The sequence below is a fragment of the Labeo rohita genome, chromosome 5 (assembly GCF_022985175.1).
Source record: "Labeo rohita strain BAU-BD-2019 chromosome 5, IGBB_LRoh.1.0, whole genome shotgun sequence".
NCBI classification, from domain to species: Eukaryota; Metazoa; Chordata; class Actinopteri; order Cypriniformes; family Cyprinidae; genus Labeo; species Labeo rohita.
Genome location: NC_066873.1, coordinates 21,682,084 through 21,702,706, shown reverse-complemented (window position 1 = coordinate 21,702,706; position 20,623 = coordinate 21,682,084). Strand labels below are relative to the sequence as shown.

The 20,623-nt window shown below is 36.9% G+C and overlaps 1 protein-coding gene across 1 annotated transcript; it reads right to left on the bottom strand.

Moving 5' to 3' along the window:
* Positions 1 to 5,644: 5,644 nt before the first annotated feature.
* On the bottom strand, positions 5,645 to 19,527 carry snx18a (sorting nexin 18a). The gene is given in 3 exon segments (XM_051110327.1): positions 5,645 to 7,191; positions 17,756 to 18,670; positions 18,673 to 19,527. Coding segments are annotated over 3 exon segments (1,692 nt in total). The 5' UTR covers positions 19,196 to 19,527; the 3' UTR covers positions 5,645 to 6,937.
* Positions 19,528 to 20,623: the final 1,096 nt, after the last annotated feature.

Sequence of the window (20,623 nt, the reverse complement as noted above, 5' to 3'; positions counted from 1 at the left end):
ATAAAATGGTCATAGAAAAAAAAAAACTAAAAATTCTGAGAAAAAAGAGTTACATAAACATACATCAACAGTACACTGTTGCCTGTTATTCAATTCAGAAACGCTGAAGCAAGTCACAAGGCTCTGACAGAGTTGCACCACATGAACTTTCTTCAAATGATGGTGAATCACACATATATCATTAGCCCACTTCCTGTGTGTTTTAAAACAAATATAAATAAAAAAACCTGGTTTAGGTATAACAGGGTGTGTTTTCAATTCACTTGAGAGTGGGCAGGTCGAGTTAATGGTCCGTTTTGCACTGCCAGCATTACCTCATGGGATATCACTGCTTGTTATGCTTAAGGGCTGGTCACTGAAAAGTCAACGCTGACTCAATTTTTGCTGCAAAGATACATTAGCAAAGAGCTTGCTAGAATCTTCTGTATCTTTAATGGGTATTTTTAGTCCGGTTTGGGAACTGATACTTATTCTACAGCCTATATTAAGCTGTCAAAAGAAGAAATTGTGCGGCAAGACTGGCAGAATGTGTTTAAAACACAGGAAGTGGGTTAAATGCATTCAAAACGCATATGTGTGATTCAGAACACTGAGACAATTTGATGAGTTCACGTGGTGCAACTCTGTCAGAGGCATGTGACTTGTGATTTGCATTTTTGTTCATTTTTTGAGTGATGATGAATCACAGGCAAGAGTGCAGTTTTTAATAACAGAAGTGACAAAATACGCTTTGTCAGTGATGGGAATGAAACACTTTTAAGTCAGTCTAGCAGTGCCTGCTCTTAAAGGCATATTTCACCCAATAATAAAAATACTGCATTCACTTTCTTTCTTTCTTGTTTTGCTTATAAAATGAATGTAAATTACCTGTACTGTTTCGGTTGAGTAGAGTATGTTCCCGTAAACACTAGTTCCTCTTTGCATACCAGCTCGTTTTCTGATGAGCTCTAAATCTTAGCACACCATGGTATAGTTTGCTGGGAATTTCTATGGTCAAAACCAATTATATGAACTCCAAACAGTGGAATGTGCAGTCACACACGCAGCGTGGAGTGGTTTTCTGGGGTTTTCCAGTAATGTCCATCCTGTAGGTTATAAGAATGGTGTGGAGTCCACCTCCTCTCAGCAGGTCAAGTGCACATCAAAGCCCTGTGATTGGAAACAGAAGTTGAGGCAGCAAGTTCCTGGCACTGCTCAGGTATGCTGGGAAACTCTTGCATGCAATTGACCAGGAAATACTGCAGCGTGTCAATGAACTCATGCATAATTAAATATCATCAGCACTTTTTGTCAGGAAAATGGGGCATGTTACTTTGATTCATTTAATGACGTGCAGTACATTTGGAATAGTTTATTTTTTTATTTTATTTATGAATAAAATGTGACAGAATTTGTAAGTATTTTTTGCTTTTGTTTTGTTTTTCTGGTTTCTGAATGATAACGTGACACTAGACTAGAGAAATGGCTGCTGAAAATTGCTTTATATATATATATATATATATATATTTTTTTTTTTTTCCTTTTGTGTGCTGGCTGTTTATTATGGAAGCCCATTTCCACCACTGAATAAAGAATAAAAATGGTGATTCTGACTTTTCTTTCTCAGAACTGTGAGATACAAACTCACAATTGCAAGTTTACTCTGAGTTTATATCAGACAATTCTGACTTTATTTCTCACAATTCTGAGTTTATTGTGAGTTTATATCACACAATTCTGAGAAAAAAAAGGCAAAATTGACCGTTTTTATCTCACAATTCTGACTTTATTTCTCACAATTCTGAGGGGAAAAAAAAGTCAGAATTGAGTTTATATCTCACAATTCTGACTTTATAATTCACAATTGCAAGTTTATATCACAATTCTGAGAAAAAAAGTCAGAAATTATACCATGCAATTCTGAGAAAAAAAGTCAGAATTGTGAGTTTATATCTTGTAATTATGACTTTAAAATTCTCAATTGTGAGTTTATATCACTCTTAATTCTGAGAAGAGAAATTGCAAGAAAAAAGTTGAAATTGTGAGATTTAAACTCGCAGTTGTGAGAAAAAGGTCAGTATTGCAAGATACAAACTCGCAATTGCGAGAAAGGCAATTTGAGAATTGTGAGTTTTTATCTCACAATTCTGACTTTATTTCTTGCATTTTTGAGTTTATTGTGAGTTTGTATTACGCAGTTCTGAGAAAAAAGTCAGAACTGAATTTATATCTCGCAATTCTGACTTTATAATTCACAATTGCGAGTTTAGATCTCACAATTCTGAGAAAAAAAAGTCAGAATTGGCGGGATTATATTATGCAACTTGAAACTGTGAGTTTTTATCTCACAATTCCGAGAAGAAAGTCAGAATTGTGAGTTTGTATTGCAATTCTGAGAAAAAAAAATCTGAATTGTAAGATGAAGTGTCACATAATATAAGTATCTCAAAAAAAAAAAAAAAAAAAAAAAGACAACAGCTGTTTTTCTTCAGTTAGGTCAACCTCTGAGCCATTATAAACATACTCATGTCCTCATGGTAATATGATAAACATATCAGTCATGTAACAAGGAACAACATTCACTGCATTTGTTTGTCTCAAACAGAGTTTGATATAGTCCAGCACTGGCTATATAGAAAGTAACTTACATGACAGATGTACTAATAGAGCTGCTATGAGCTATAATGGCAAGGAGCAATGTAATGTTCTTCAATTATTAGGGAGGAATTTTAATTTTGTTGTCAGATGTGTGTTTTCCTTCTGGCTTGTGGCAGTAGCATTCCTCAAGAGGGTGGAACTGAAATTGAGTTTAATACGTGAAAGAATCTCAAGACTCCAATTTAGTTGTTACAAACTGGCTGAAAACAGAAAACTCACTCATCACGAGTTTTACAACTGACCCCATCACAGAGGTTCTAGAATAAAATCTTAAAAATATTTACATAAAATAAAAATGAATATTCTAATAATTATTTTTTCTTAGCGAACATCTATTATTATGATTCCTTAATTATTTCTGTTTTATTTAATATTTAACAGTTGGTAGAATTTAAAGCACACATGGTAAGTATCTTTGAAATCTACTGATACCATATTTTGTGATATCAACCCTCCATCAGGAACTAGGGAGGAACTTGTGTTCCTGCAGTTGCAAACATCTGGAATGCATTTCCTGTGAAGCCACTTAAAGCCAGCATTCAGCATTCTGGCATCCACAGCGCTGCATGCCTTGTGCTGTGGCAAGTGTTCAATATGTGCATATATTGTGACACTAGATGTGTGCCCTGACTGCTGTGCGCAACATTAACGGCATAGTCACATGCTAGCGCAATTACACAACAGACGCTCTCACACTGAGAACTGCTGGGTGACGCAGCCTAAACAGGAAAACACCGAGACATTATTTGATCCAAATTGTTTTTGAGTTTGGACCGGTGAGAAAATAATTAAACCCCAAAGCAGAAATCACATAAGATGACCTCACTGGGCGACATTAGTCACTTAGTTAATGGCTATTGCATTCCTAAGCAGAACACGCTTTGTGTTTGATAAGCTCAAATCACAGTATTGTAAAATAAAGCAAAGCAGGATGTTTCATGCGTCTGCACTAGCTCGATACTGATGTTTTGAATCAATGTGCCCGTTTTATCTCTGGAATCTCCAGTAAAGCGAGGATTTTTGAGACAGGAGCGCCAATGGCTGGCATTAGGAGGCTTGCTTGGCACACCTCCCGGAGACCCGTCCCACTGAAAGCGGAGTGCGCTTCAGTGTTAACAGCCAGCGCTGAGGAAAAACGGCGGTGCCCGAGCCAACAAGAAGAGCAGGCAGGTCTGGCAAACAGACGCGTTCCCACGGCTTAGCCTTGAAAAAGGCATTTGTCACTATTCACAGTGAATACTCCTCTCATTACCACATCACCAACAGAAAAATCACTCCTAACTGACAACATTAACCAGAGGTATTGTTACTGACTGGTACTCCAAACACAGTAACAAATGAGTAGATGCTAAATAATGCTAAATAAATGTATCCACCTTATTCCTATGCTCCATGATGCTTTGTGCCAATTGTGCATTTAACTTCCATTAAGCTGTATACATTCTCGCTCTATGAACGCAATACTACGTTTTTTTTTTAAACTGGGTGCAATGAGACGACATCACCCTTCGAACATTAAAATGACATTTAAAAGTGTAAAAGCATAAACAAGCTACTTTCAACAGACCATGAATAACCTCAAAAGCCAGATTCTTTCCACAGCAATAACGGACGGGAGAAATGTCGGTGTAGAAATGTATCTGTATTATGTAACATATGTTGCTCTAATCAAAAAAGTTCATTAACTTCAACATTGCGTGATGCTATTTCAACGTGATTTCCGCTGTTTTTGACAGATAATAAACTGTATTTACCAGTAAAATACCAAGCATTATGTTATTGTCATGATGTCTGAAAACAAACATGAAGGAAAATCGACAGTTCGCTTATTATTCAAACAGATGGATAAGCTTTATTTTTAGGTAGGGTTGCCAGGTTTTCACAACAAAACCTGCCCAATTGCTACTCATAACTAGCCCAAAACTAGCCCAAATGCTTTTCAAGGAGGGTCCCCCAGTAAAAAATTGTGTTACGGGACCGGGTTGCTTCAACCCGCAGACATGAAAAACAACCCGTTGCAACAGTTTTAAAGTAGCCCAATCCCGTGGGAAAACCACAGACTTGGCAACACAGTTTGTAGGGCAACGTTTTGATTTGAAATTATTTGTTTCAGTCTTTTTAAATGGAAGTTTCCCGAACCAGAAGTGCCACACATAATACAAAACACAGTAGGCACGTCAGGAATAAGGTGGATACATGTAACAGACAAAATATTTTATATTAGATTGTATTTTATAAATTAATTTATGTATTTTATAATATATTATATTTTCTATTTCTTTCCTTATAGATTTTTATAGATTCTTTTTAACTTAAAAAATGAACTCAGCACAAAAATTCCACGTATTGGCTCAGTGAATATGAGGTCATAAATATAATCACAATATAATATATATAAAAACAGTGTAGTGAAATAAATATTTTGTTTGTGTAATAAAATGCTTTGTTAATGTAAGAATTTAAAATAAGAAAAAAATCTAAAATATATAAATACACTACCAGTCAAAAGTTTTTGAACAGTAAGATTTTTAATGTCTTTAAAGTCTCTTCCAAGCTTGCATTTATTTATTTATTTTTTTTTTAAGTTAGATTTTAGTTTTTTGTCACTTTATTATTCAGATAGGACAGTGAAGAGATGACAGGAAATTATTAGGTAAAGAAAGGGGAGTGGGATTGGCAAAGGACCTCGAAGCGGGAATCAAACTCAGGTCGCCGTGAGCACAGTTGCGCTGTTTTTTTGGTACACTAACCACAAGGCTATCGGCACTGGCAGCCTGCATTTATTTGATCCAGAATACAGCGAAAGCAGTAATATTATGAAATATTTTTACTATTTAAAATAACAGCTTTCTATTTTAATACATATAGGCACTGAAGTGGGAGAGAGAGGGGAGATGGGATTATTTTAATTAATATTTTAACTAGTTTTACAAGTAGCCACTGTTTGAAAGCCCATGAAATGCTTTTATCCAATAAAGTAAAAAATTTGATTCCTAAGGACATAACGTGATTTAAAGTAATCAGTGTTAAGAATGTTCTTTATTGCTGATGCAAATGAACAATCACAAGTGTCTGTTATTATTATCATGTACAATTTGAAAATATCTTTTCAGTCAAACCTCATGATAGTGTTGACATAAACATCTGCATCCAATTTCACATTCTTCATGCATCAACACCAATAAGATTAGTCCTTAAAATCCTCGTTCCTCCAGCACAACACTCATGTTTGCACTAAAACTGTCAATATTGGTTATATATACTGAATAATCCACAGAAAGAGAGAAACAAAAGTGAAGAATGAAAACAAAATGTGCTCTGTACTGTTCCGTTATAAACGTGGTGTTTGAAAGGCCTACCTCAAAACACATACAATACAAAAATATATTCAATGCAACAGTTAGGCAAACAATTTATTTGGAATTTTTGACATTTATGTGGTTCATCCTGCACAGTAAAAACTCTGCAGTAGAAAATAAACCATTAGTTGAGTATTCGGTCATTAGCTGAAAAACGGTAGGCTGAAGTGTTCAAAATGAACTTGTGTTATCCTGAGTGTGTTGTGCTTCCTGTTTACATCACATTTAAACATTTTTTAGGTTCCTGCTCAATTGTCTCCAAGTGACGGCAGGTGATCTGACGGCGGCTGCTGTTTGCACATTCTGGAGCCAAAATATCAAGAGGAGGGAAGGGGAAATAAATCAAACGGGATACCAAATTAGGGCATTATGTCCAGCTACTCCCACGCTTATCTCGAAACATGACCCAGCTACACCTTCGCCTGCCATTTCAAGCAGGAATGACATTTGTATAAGATAATAAAACCAAACCTTGTAAAACAAATCTCAGAATAAGAATAATATATAGTTCTTTTCAAGAAATTATAAAAATACCAACAAGACGAGATTGAAAGGCACAACAGTGATGACAGCGGCTCTGTAAGATCTGTAAACATCTAAGACGGACTAAGAGGGTCTCGAGCGTTTAAAAGGTGGCAGTGAGGAGCCACGCGAGCTCCTCGAGTCATATCAATATCTCATTCATTTGTGAAGAACACATACTTAAAAATATGACATTAGTAGCAGGATCGAAGACATTCCATGCTCCCTGTCTACATACTCGCCCCAAACAATCTTCAGTTCCTTATAACGGACATTCATCATATTGGGACTGTTTTGTATACATTTTAGACTCTTTTTGACTCTTGGTTTGTTGTATATTGCTAGGGGGTGGCTAATTCTCGCCTGGCTCTCCGCCAGGCAAGGTGAAGCTCTGTCGGTCCAATCTGAATTGGGTTCATTTAGGCATTGTCATACTTCTGCAGTGCCTCCTCTAGCTTGCCTGTGACCTTCTGGAAGAAGCTGATCTGCTGCTGTAGGTAATGTTGCATCTGGGACTTGAAGTCCCGCACTCGTGTCTGATGGAAGTGCTGGATCTCAGCCAGTGTGGCGAAAGAGATGATGTTGCAGCGTTCCCTGATCCCATCTGCCTGCTGGTTCTCCATCTTCCCTTCCTCTACGTGCTTCTGGCTGTCCTTCACCTTCGTCAGAGCACCTGTGAAGAGAGCGGAACCAGGATGAGACTAAATATTGACTCAGATTCAGTCAAGAGGGAAGTTAGTACAAATAACTCAACAGGTTATACTCGTCTGTACTTCTGCATGAACGTGGCTGCTGTAAACACAAGTTTTGCGAAGCAATACAGCATGACCAGGATATTGCCTTTATCTTTAGCGATTTACTAATTCGATGTTTAAATCATTAGTATATTTGATACACATAAGACCGTCTATTTTCAAAATGTTCTATTGCTTGTTATTAATGTTGTTTGCTTGGGAGACCATAGCCAACACGGTTCAAATACAAAATAAAACTGATTTCACTACAGCTGGTGCTTCTGAATGTATGTTAGACATGAAAGCTGGTTTAATATCTTTTGTTCTAGATCTTTTGTTCGCAAGAGGAAGTAGAGCGAATGAGTAATGTAGCAGCTGCGTCCAGCCCTGCTATTGCAAAAGAGTCTTCGAACATGGAAGTTACATGAAATGCAGTAAAAATCACATGTTTTCCTATTTAGAATGCAGCTCGATTGTGCCAGATAGGTAACATTTTTTGCATGATCAGCAACAGACAGGGCTGCCCTTGTCTTAGTGGAAATGACTTAGCAGGGCAAAAAACACTTGCGAAAGCGCAGTCTAAATATACAGAAAAAAAAGTGAAGTGTTTATTACTAGCGTGTATAATAATGTACTATAAGCTAGCCATTATCGCAAATTAAACCCAGATGGGGTGCGTGTTTATTTTGTTTTAATGAACAACAGACCGTACATCCTCACTTAATATACATAGCTACTTAGTAATTAAAAAAATGAATGATCATTGAATATTGATTTGAGATGATTCATTTTATAGTATGACAGGAAAGAGCTTGCAGGGTGATACGAGAGATATTAAACTAGCTCAGAAATGTAGGTTGTTTCATTAAACAAAAATGTTTGACTGCAGAATGCCACTATTAACCAATCACATTCAAGTATTACAGATAATATGCTAATGTAAACATATTGGAAATATATATGCTTTATATATGCATATATATGCTTTATAATGCTCAAAACAATTGTTATACAAAAACTACGATACTGACCGTCACAAAACTTCCGACAACATCAGTGAATGTCAAAGACTGCTTTATCCAGCCTAGTACACATTACAATGACAGGAAATGAGAATGAGCTATTAAGTGTCACATCGAGTTACTTGATATGACAGTCATAGTCATCAAACAGGATCTTCCACCTTATGAGAAAAGAGAAGAGTGTTTCACTGGAAGGATGAACCGTTATTCATTCTTGAGTGTAGAAATGCTGGTGGGAATAACTGTAAATTGCTGAAATACCAGTTGTTGAGTAAACCCTCAGTGTATACTACTGCTCAGAAGTCTGAGGTAAAAATGTATACTTTTACTCAGCAAGGATGAACTAAATGAATCAAAAGTGACAGGAGAGACTTTTAAAATGATTTTTAAAAAATCCTATTTGAATAAACACTCTTAGAATGATTTCTGAAGGATCATGTGACACTGAAAAACAGAGTAATGGCTGCTGAAAATTCAGCTTTGCATCACAGGAATAAAATAAAATATATTCAAATAGATAAGAGTTATTTTTAATTCTACAAACATTTCACAGTACTCTGAGGATAACAGACTTCTATTACAACATTTTAAAAAATCTTACCAACCCCAAACTTTTGAATGGTAGTGTGCATTGTGTTTGTCTTTGAGAATGGAGACATTCTACCCCCCTTCACTCAGGCAGGTTGTTTAGTGTTCCTGGTTTACTCATGTCAGACGTACTGTGTTTTTACTTGAGAAAGTAACTTTGTGGTATAGATCAGGAGGCTGACACATTTCACTACTTTAAAAATAGAACACCAACTCTGAAGCAAGTTTTATTAATAAAAATCCTAAGGCAAAAACTAGAAGTAAAACTGAAGATATAAATAAAAAAGGGAGTTTACAAAAGAATGAAAACTGAATCGAAACCATACAAAGTGCATTATGATATGAACAGTGACTTTTTTTTAGCAAGGGCCGGCCCAATCCAGTCAATGCAGCTGAATCATAAATTCTCAAAGTGACAGAGGTTACAATTTTACTGCTACATGTATCAGCAATTGTTGCACTGTAAAAAAAAAAGGAAAAAGAAAAAAAAAGTAGTTTCAACTTAAAAAGGAAGTGTTTGTGCTCCTTTAAAAATTTAAGTTTAGTCAACATGAAATGTTAAGTTGTACTACATGAAAACATGGATATTTGAGTTGAGCAAACATGAAATTTTAAGGCAGCACAAACACTTTTTAAAGTCAAAACAACTTTTAAGTTATTTTCATTTTCCAACTAAAATAAACTGACTCTTAAATGACTCTGCACAAATTGTTCCAGTTATCTCAACTCATATAAAGTTATACAGTCTGTAATTAAATGTGTATTAGTCTAAATATCATGATACGTCATGATATAATCAAAAGTTGTGTATGTATCAGTGAAGTGTTGAGCACAGATGGCTGACTTCCCTCCTCAGTGAGGGGAAACATGCAAGACATTCCCAAACATCCCATCCCCCCAAACTCCACACATTCTGCCTTCTGGCCAAAGAAGCCTTCACTTCAGTGTAACCCAGATCCCTGAAATTCCTCAGATACACACACACACACACACACACACACATACACGACCATTCTGACTCTCACAAATGCAGTTCAAAAGAACACAAAAGACAAAGACAAGTGCATTTAAGGAAGACAAGATGCAGGTCAAAGATAAAAGACAGCAGCACTTCCTACAACCAGTGTTGGGGAACATTACTTTTAAATGAGAAGTGTTACAATATCATTACTAATTATGTTACTTTTTAAAGGAATGGAATGCATTAAATTATTTTTGTGTCACTTTTTTTTTTTTTTTTACCATCATCTGACTGAGAGTGGAAATGCTACAGTGTCTTGCGGACACTATTTACATTGGACCGTGTTGTTTTTGCTATAGACAAAGTTTGTCCCCTTTGACATTTTCTGACATACAGAAAATATTTTTTTTTACTTTTAAATGTGACATATATTTACACAGGTATCACAATTGTGAGAAACTGGACACACCTAAATGTTACGTTTTTTTTTTGACAATTACCACTGCTTAAAGTCTTAATTAAAATGGAAGTAGAGACAGATCTTGTCTTCCATATAGTGATGTACCTCTAAGTAAAACAAGTTATTGAAAAAGGAACAAAAATGTAGGGGAGTAATTTAAGTAATATAAAAATCACTTGAATGTCATCATTGAATTAGAGCCTAATCCTGCCTTAGTCTAAGCCCTGTCTGTGAAACCAGGCCTATAAGCATTATACTATGGCACTGCTGAATGCCTGAATCTGATTTATTGATGATCTGCGATGTTAGTGTCAATTATTTTCAGGGAAACGCATGCCAAAAGTAGTTCCTTATAGCTTACAACAGCAAAATAACCAAAACCCACAATGACACTGACCTAGTAAATAAATATAGTAAACAATAGGATAAAACTGACAAATTACTGGCATGTTTTTGCCATAAAATTAAGTTTTATTGTGTATGGAAAACACATACACTTTTCCCACTCTCCCATACAAATGTACACACAGAAACATACACACGCAAAGACGCACGTTATCAGCACCGCTTTGATCATTTGATCTGTAATGTAGCTTTTAAGCTGCTAAACTATATGATATTGCTCACTAGTGAAGTACTAAATATTTCACTAGTGAGGATGCTGCCAAACACTTGAGGCACAGCCTCAGACTTGTAGATTTGACTTTAGTTTTGTACTTCAGCAAATTTTTACTTTTTTATTATCGTCCACAACCAACAGAAAACAACACAAGTAACAATACCCATGTCACTTTACACATTATGAGAAAGTAGCAGACTACACAAAGCCATTGGAAGTCCACTACCAAAAACAAAGATTTACATAAAATGTACTCGCCCCCTTGTCATCCAAGATCATCCGATATGGTGCTCCGATTTTGAACTTCCAAAATACAGTTTAAATGCGGAATCAAACGATCCCAAACGCAGTTGTAAACGATCCCAGCCGAGAAAGAAGGGCCTTATCTAGCGAAACAATTGGTTATTTTCATAAAAACAATACAATTCATATACTTTTTAATGTCAAACACTCGTCCTGTCTTACTCTGCCTGGACTGTTTTTGTTCCGGTTGATGACAGTTAAGGGTATGTCGAAAAACTACCATCTCATGTTCTCCCTCAACTTTAAAATCGACCTATATCGCTGCTTTACCTTTTTTTGTTAAGGGTGTTTGATGTTCTTTGCATGTTCACATTGCAAAGACTGGATCAGTACTTCTGCGGCAATGTAGGATGGTTTTGAAATGATTTTTGAAGTTGAGGGAGAAAATACGATTGGAGTTTTTCAACATACCCTAACTGTCTTAAGTCAGAATACACAGAGTCCATGAAAGCGAGACAAGACAAGCATTTGAGAATAAAAAGTATTTAAATTGTACTTTTTTAATGAATATAACCGATCGTTTCGCTAGATGAGACCCTTCTTCATCGGCTGGGATCTTTTACAACCGCATTTGGGATCGTTTGAAGCCGCATTTAAACTATATTTTGGAAGTTCAAAATCGGGGCACCATATCAGTCCATTATATGGAGAAAAATGCTGAAATGTTTTCCTCAAAAAACATCATTTCTTTACGACTGAAGAAAGAAAAACATGAAGAGTTCAGATGCAAAACCAGCTAAATCCATCTGACATCTTTCTTTAAAAAATGCATTTTCTGTACTCAGATGTATAGGTTTCTATGTAAGTACCGGTACTTCTGATTGGCCTGAGGCTGGTATTTTAGCGAGTTTGAAGAAAAAGTATTTGATGGGTGTATAATATGTGTCGAGAGCATTCACTCAGTATCATTATCTCATTTTTGACCCAGATGGCTTTTAGCTGGTTTTGCATCTGAACTCTTCACATGAACATCTTGGATGACAAGGAGGTGAGTACATTATCTGTAAATCTTTGTTTTGGAAGTGGACTTCTCCTTTAAACTAACACACAAACAACTCGAGACCATGTCCATAGCTAGAGTGGAGACCACTAATCTGACATCTTACAGATTACAACAAACGCACCTCAGTTAATAACTAAACTGACCTGTATCCTAAAAATAGCATACAGGCCTAAATCAAATACATTTTACATCATTCAAGACACCAAAACATGTTCTGTTGCCTCAATTAAGGCTTCAGTTAAACTACACTTATTGTTACCAATCATGTATGAAAACAGCTTTTAATAGGTGGAATCTTAAACATAATAGCTAATACAGGGCTGCAGCACAAGCCTGTTGTCTGAGAAATGGTCTGAGAAAGGAGGAAACACACGTGGGAAGCTGCACTCCACTGAGCCACTATAAAGCCTGCTGCAGAACCTCTTCAGGCATTACGTAATGTACTACTACACAACACAGTCCTGTTGTTGAACTGCAACCACAGAGCAAGTCCCATACTGATTCCCCAACCATATTACCTAGATCTGGATCATGACATTTGAATGGGACTCTGGTCGGATGTTAACACAGGTGGCAGATTATATATTTCAGCCTGACAAACAAAGAAATGATTTGGCTTTTTAAACAAATGAGAATGCAAATGCAGATCACTGGCAAAACAAAAGTGCCTGCACGTCCAATTTGCTTTGGAACTGCATCATTAGATTCAATAGCATTAAGGATAATACAAAAGCCATCAGCTGTGAATTACAAGACATTTGGCAGAATACAGACCAATGAATTTCAGTTTCAGCCCATTTCAGAAGCTGCTGTCTCTTCTTTGGTGGCTCAATCTTATGATTCTAATCATCATCTTCCTAATAAACAGCAGTGACAGTGAAGGCTTAAAGTAGCAGTTAGGTACTTTCCCCTCACGGTTGATGGATTAACGTAATTGTTCATTACAACGTTAATATTTTGATGACAATTACACTCATGTCACTCCCAACCCTGTATTATTTCCTTCTATCAGTAACACAAAAGATATTAGGCAGAATATTCCAGCTGCTCTTTTTTTTTTTTTTCCATACAAAGAGACAAAATCAATACTTTTATTCAGTGACAGTACAGACTTTTGACATAGTCACAAACTTTCTATTCAAGAAAAGTAAAAAAATTGCAGTTTCCACCAAAATATTAAGCAGCACAACTGTTTTCAACATACTAGCCTATTACTGCTACCAATAAATATTTCATAAGCACCAAACCAGCATATTGATGGCTTTGCTATGACAGTATTAAATTACATTAAAAAAAAATTCTAATAGAAAATAGTTATTTTAAATTATAATAATATTTCACAAGATTATTGTTTTTACTATTTTGATTAAATAAATCAAATTTCTCCTGTTACTAATAAATGATTAATAATAGAAAGATTCCCATAGCAGATCTAGGCAGGTGGTGGGCTAAGATGAGGACACACATAGCGCACAGACACAGCATTCATTGAATACATCCCGGTTATATAGTTAAACAGTAATGAGTATGTATATTCAAATATCTGGGAACACAGAATTGAACAAACCAATTAGAATGCCAATGGAGTTTCGTGGCTGAACTATTAATTTTTTGAATCGTGATCACCAGGCATTTATGTAGTATAAAGAAAGAGAAGTCATTCTGTGTTCCACATACAAAAAAGGGTGGGTAGATAATGACATAATTTTTAGTTTAAAGAAAATTATCTGCGGAATGTATGACTCGATTGGACAGGCCGGATTAGATTTGTGAATAGGCACTTCCTTCACAGTGCTTCCGACAAACACCTACAATAAACAAGGAACTTGAAAAATACTTTTAGAAGATGCATTTAAATCTCACTTGTTTCTGAGGAGGAAAACGACTCAGATTGAATGCGCAGGAAGTTTCATCGGACACGAGCTGCGCAACGCAACGTGACAAGACAATAAAATCGATTATAATCAGTGATGCTGTCTACGCTGGATGCGGCGTGACGTGATGCGACACGACACAACACAATAAATTCCCGACAGTAAACTAATGATGCCTCATTCTATTTACATACTGACACAAAGTTCAAATGATTTGCAACGGTCGCTTGTCACGTCCAGTGTAGACAGCCTCAAGCCCTGTTCACACCGCCAGCAACATGCAGCAACTCGAGTTACACAACAAAAGTTAAGAATAGTTTAACTTTATGCAAATGAACAGCAAATTTCATAATTGACAACCAATAGGAGTGAAGAATCTACCAGTGGTGCTTAAGTCAAGGCCTCACAGGCAAGACAGGACAGAATTACAAAGCGATTTCACAAATGTTTTCTATGATTTGACTCTAAACATACATGGATATAAAAAATGACGCATGGAAAAGAACCCATTGGCAGTCTTAGTAGGTTTTGATGCATACACTGATGGTTTGTGTTGTTAATTATATGATGCAGTGAGCAGTTTAGCACTGGTTAATGATTTAATGAAATGAGCACAGCTGTACTTTATATGACAACACTCACCAACAGTAGAATACTACTTTTATTTCATTTAAGCCTAATTCTAAGTCACATTGGAATGATATTTTAGTTTTACCAGCAATATATATATATAGTTTAGATTTACCAAAAAGTTTAGAGTTTAGAGTTTACCAAAAACATTAGAGCGACAGCACTATGTCTAGCGAAATACAGCGATAAAGTCACTGGTGGTGTAAACTGGGTTTCAAGATGTTGCAGCACGGTGTGATGCGACACGACAGCTGTTGCATCCGGTGTAGACACGGTTTCATGCTAAACTAAAATCTTTTTGCTTCAGAAGACTTAGAAATATAGTACACTACAACAAATTTTGTGTTTTATGAAATAGACAAAACATAAGCTGAATTACACACACCAAAAAAAGAGTCTTTTCAGACTTAACCTTAAATGCCTAGAGACAATGTTAGACATATTGCTAACACACTGAGCACTGGAAACGTGTCAAACTGACAACAGGTTTAAGCTAGCCTTGTTGCTGTGTGTGGTTGAGGGTCTATGCACAATGCGAACTTCCTTACCTATAATAACCACATCACATCTTAGTCATAATTTCCTCTCATTGTCAAAAGAATAACATATTTCACTGCACATCACAGAGAAGCAATGGAAAAAAGGATCCCATTAATAACAACGTCAGTATGTTCACTAATGGCTCTCTACATTCAATTCCATTGCTAATGGAGGCTCTATAGTGACACAAATCAATACATGCTGTGCTCATGTGTATTTTATTTAAAAAGAAAAAGCAGCCCTATCATTTATCCCCATGGACATTATGCCTGGCTTGAAATGTGATAATCTTATAAAAAACAGCAAAGGCATTATATTGGGTTACACAGGTGAAAGCAAATCAGAAGCTTTCATTTGTTGTTTACTGAGGTATGCTGGGGTTTAGTTGGTTGTAGAGTATTTTAAGCATTATTTCTGAGGTTCAGCTGTTTTACAGTATTGATTTTCCTATCAGCATGAGATTTATTAAAAGGGTTACAGCATGTGAATGGGTTAACAGATGGCAAATGACAGTAAGATGAAACTGCAATAAATGCAGCTTTATATCCAGAATTCTCATTAGTACTTCTAAAAGATAGATAGCTAAAGGTCTATAGGGAGATGAGGCAGGAAGTGGTTATTATATGTTCCCCACATACACTCCTCTGGGGGTTTGAATGACTAAAATGTCCCTTTTTGATGGCCATCAGACGCTTTAGTCATAGAAAAGACAGAATTTATTCTGACAAAGAGGTGATGGAAAGTGGACAGGTTTGCTCATAATTTTTTATTGACTCTTTCAAGGTCTAAGTAATTGTTGCGCAAGTTAGCTGTCAAATTGTGGTTTAAACCACAGATGCAATGGAGAAAATATGTCATTTTATAACATCCATCTATGATAAGGCTGTTTCTTCCATCCTAACATTGATTATATGGTGAGAATGACAATAAGAATTTGCTGAAAACACATTACACCTTTTGGCAAATGCTCATGTATGACATATGGGCTTCAGCAAGCGGCAGGTGACCTTAGTGCTAGACAGTCAGCTGGATCAGTCACAGACTGAGGCCTCTCTGCTGGAAGTACAACACAGCATTTCAATTTTTCCAAAGCACTGCACAGTCACAATAGAGTGACAGCGGAGTCAACAGCACCAGTCTGTACCTCATTAAACATCTGGTTTACACATTTAACACTCATAAAAAATAAATCTAGCTAAATTTAGGCCACTTTTCTGAAGCTTTTGTGAAAAACATCATCAAAACATTCACTACATTCCCGTAAGAAGATGCCAGATAAATGAACGCATACTGCTACTCTGTAGTTCATAGACATCTCTGTGGGCTTTAACAAAGGCACACTATTTGTTCATGCTGTGGTTACGAGTTGCCACATAAATGTGGACTGTTGAAACGTCTTGTACAATTCAAGTCAGACTCTGTAAAAAACATACAAGAGGAGTATATAAACGCTATATTATTAAATATTTTCAATAATAGGTATTAATATTATATGCATATTAATACATCAGTGCTGAAAAAAGTATCGATTTTCTTTTCTTTTTAAAAAAAGTTATGAATGGCAGTGTATATATGGATTTCTTTTTCTTCTTTATATATTCTTTTTTAGTAAGTTCATAAAATCTTGCCTCTGGGCTCATAATTTTAACTCAATAATAGATTTGGATTTTCTTTTCACATCATACTGACTACTGCATGATGTAACTGCAGTGAAACTGAGAGATGACACTATGCAATCAATCCTGTTTAAAATGAACATTGTCTCATTTGAAAAATATATGCTAAATCATGCGTTTTGTGAGAAGTACGTTACAAGCTAATGGCTCCATTTTAAAAATGACCTAGCCAAAAAAGGAAGTCTATGTAAATAATGATCTCAGACTGTAGGAACTCTAGCTTTAAGATCCTCAAACCTCACACGTTTCTGCAAATGTTAATATCAGCGTCATAAATATTCAAACAGTTATTCAAACAGCTGAAGGTGTGATCATTGCACCTCCTGTATCCTCAGAGAGCCTTATTTGCATTGAGGAGCATCATGATTTCACATTAAAATGAAGCATTCCTACATGCTTTTGATTATAAATAAAATGACTCTTGTGATACAATCAAGGCCGTTATCAATGTGTCACAATAACATCCATGCTCAAATCAATGCCATTCACTGAATGACTGCATGAGTACTGAAACTCACCGGTCAACCTTCCTTGAACAATGCTGTACGTCAATAGTTTCACTCTTTGTCATTGTATGTGGCTGATTTGCCAGCCGCAGGAAAAACACACAAAGCACGTCAGCAACAGCTCACCCCATGTGACTCAGCAGTTAGATGAAACCAGGATGGCCAGTGAACTCATTCAGTAGCACTTCAATGCAAACAAATCAGCCAAGCAAAGCAAACGATTCTGAGAGCAGGTGACCCTGCTATCTTTCACACCCACTGACCCCAAGCTAAACACAGTTTCATGCATATTTCCACAACAGTTAATAAATAGATACGTACCTTTCTGTACATGGATGATATCGGGGTAGTTGGTAAGGTGTCCTTGGTACAGGGCTATCAAATCCATTAACGGGTCCACATCTTGTTTTGGCTGCTCCACAAAGTAGTCTCCAATAGCTTCGTAAGCTTCTCCCGTGTACGCAATTGCTTGGTTCAAACCGACCGAGTACGCTTGCTGGTCGATCTCGAAGGCTTGACTTAGATACTTAAAGGACTGTCCCACTTTCTGATACTCTTTCTTAAAACCGGCTATCTGCTTCCTCGCGAATTCGTTGAGCGTGGCATTGACTTGGATTACGCTGTCATCCATTTTCTTGGTGAAAGCCTTGAATCCGTCAATCCTGCTTTCGACGTCTTGGAGGTCAAGAGGGGCTCCTGGAGTGCTGATGGTGAGGAAGAAGTTGGCACCGACCATCTCGTCCTTCTCGGCTTTCCTCTTCCCCTGCTTCCAAGACTTTTCATCCGTGCTGGAGCAGGTGAGGAAGTGCTGGAAAACATCACACCGGGCTAGTACAGGGTGGGTGGTCATATGATTCATCCACCATATCAGCCCTCTTCTCCTTTTTGAAATGAAGTCTTCTTCGAAGCGACCGGTGGCTTGCTTTTCAGGGATGTGTGGCACTGAAATGACTGGAAATTTCTCCACCAATCTGGCGTAGAGCCAATCGAAATGCTTATATCTTCTGTTGACCTGGCTCTGCGTGTGGGTCGGCGTCAGCTTGTAGGAAATGTAACTTTTCATGCCTTTGAACTTCGTCTGCTTGGTGGGGTCATCAATAGTGCAACTGAACGGGTACGGGTTCTCCTGCCACTCCGGACCGTACTGACCCATCACCACGCAGATTTTATCCCCATCCTTCACAAACCCGGACGCTTCCCCCAGCACGAACGCTTCGCCGCCTGACTTCACAAAGTGGAGAACCTGTTCAGATTTCTGCTGACCGTAGCTGAACTTTTGGCTTGCTGTGCACCTCTAGGCATGGAGGACGTGGAGATGCTGTAGCCTGAGGGTCCGTTTCCTTCATAATTCCTATATCCTCCACCGACAACCCCTGGTTCATCAGCTACAGATGAGTGATCGTCCCAGTCATCATCCCAATCGTCATCGCTGGCTGGAGTCCCTGGATGATGTTGTTGTTGTTGCTGCTGAGGTAGTGCAGGGTAGGCTGTGAAGTTGGATGCTGGTGCAGTGTTGTAGCTCTCTTGAGTGGGAATGTTGCTATACCGCGAATTGTTGTTAAACGACGAGACAGTGTCGTTCTTCAATATCTCGACGTAGGACGCAGGCAGGAGCCCTCTCTCCCCTCTGCTGTTCGTACCCTCCAGCCAGCCCTCAATGTCCTGCTCGCTGTACAGAGTTACAATCTCGTGTTCTTTCACCGATATCTCTCCTGGGTTTTCTGAATTAAAGTCATACAGAGCTCTCGCTCGCAAAGCCATATCTCCAAGCTGCGATGATTTAAAAAGCGTTTAAGGTTAGCGTATCAGCTAGCTAACTCCAACCCCAACTCACTCACTCGTTCGCTGATCTGCAATACTGACAACAACTTGCGCGTCTGCTGAGAGAAGCGTAAGCCCACTTATCTCCAGCGTCGTCTTCACACTGATCATACGATAACCTGACAAACAGTCAGCTGTCAAGCTTAAAAACCTCAAAGCTGTAGGCAGAAGTCATTTCTTCATCACTGGAATTTACCGTCCGGAGCCCCGCTACTGTGTGCCCGTCCCCCTCCGACCGCAGTGTACACTCACTCACTCAACCCTGAGCAGCGCCGAGCACAGTCCGTGTAGTCGAGGGCGGAGCTAAGCACCAGACAGCACCAATCAAATCTAACATAGTGAGGAGTGACTGGTTTCCGAGAATCGGTTCTTTTGAACAGTTCTTTACAATGAACTGTTGTAGTGAATCTTTTACATCAAAACGCCATTACGTCATCACGTGGGATATTAAATTCTCCAAATTATATGCCCTAAAGATCAACGTGTAGTCATATATTGCTGTTCATTACGCTTTTCTTCCATGCGTCCCAGTTCTGGTTATTTCAGCTAGGATTCATTTCAAAAGTTTTTGAACAGTAAGGTTTTTTAATGTTTTTTTAAAGAATTCTCTTCTGTTCACCAAACCTGCATTTATTTGATCTAAAATACAGCAAAAACAGTAATATTGTGAAATATTTTTACTGTTTAAAATAACCGCTTTGAATATATTTTAAAATGTAATTTATTTCTGTGATCAAAGCTACATTTTCAGCATCATTACTCCAGTCACACGATCCTTCAGAAATCATTCTAATATTCTGATTTGCTGTTCAAGAAACATTTATTTTTATTATTATCAATATTTAAAGCAGTTGAGTACATTTTTCAGGATTCTTTGATGAATAGAAAGATCCAAAGATCAGCATTTATCTGAAATAAAAAGCTTGTGTAACACTATACCATTCAAAAGCTTGGAGTCAATTTAAATTTTAAATTTTTTTTTTTTGGGAAAGTAATTATAGAAATTACTACTTTTATTTAGCAAGGATGCTTTAAATTGACCAAAAGTGATGATAAAGACATTTATAATGTTAAAACAGATTTCTATTTCAGATAAATGCTGTTCTTCTAAACTTTCTAATTATCAAAGAAACCTGAAAAAAAATATACTCAGCTGTTTTCAATATAATAATAATAATAATAATAATAATAATAATAAATGGTTTCAGCAGCAAATCAGAATATTAGAATGATTTCTAAAGGATCATGTGATGTGTAATGATGCTAAAAATTCAGCTTTGAAATCACAGGAATAAATTACATTTTAAAATATGTTCAAATAAAAAGCAGTTATTTAAAGTGTATTTAAATATTAAATATTTAAATTAT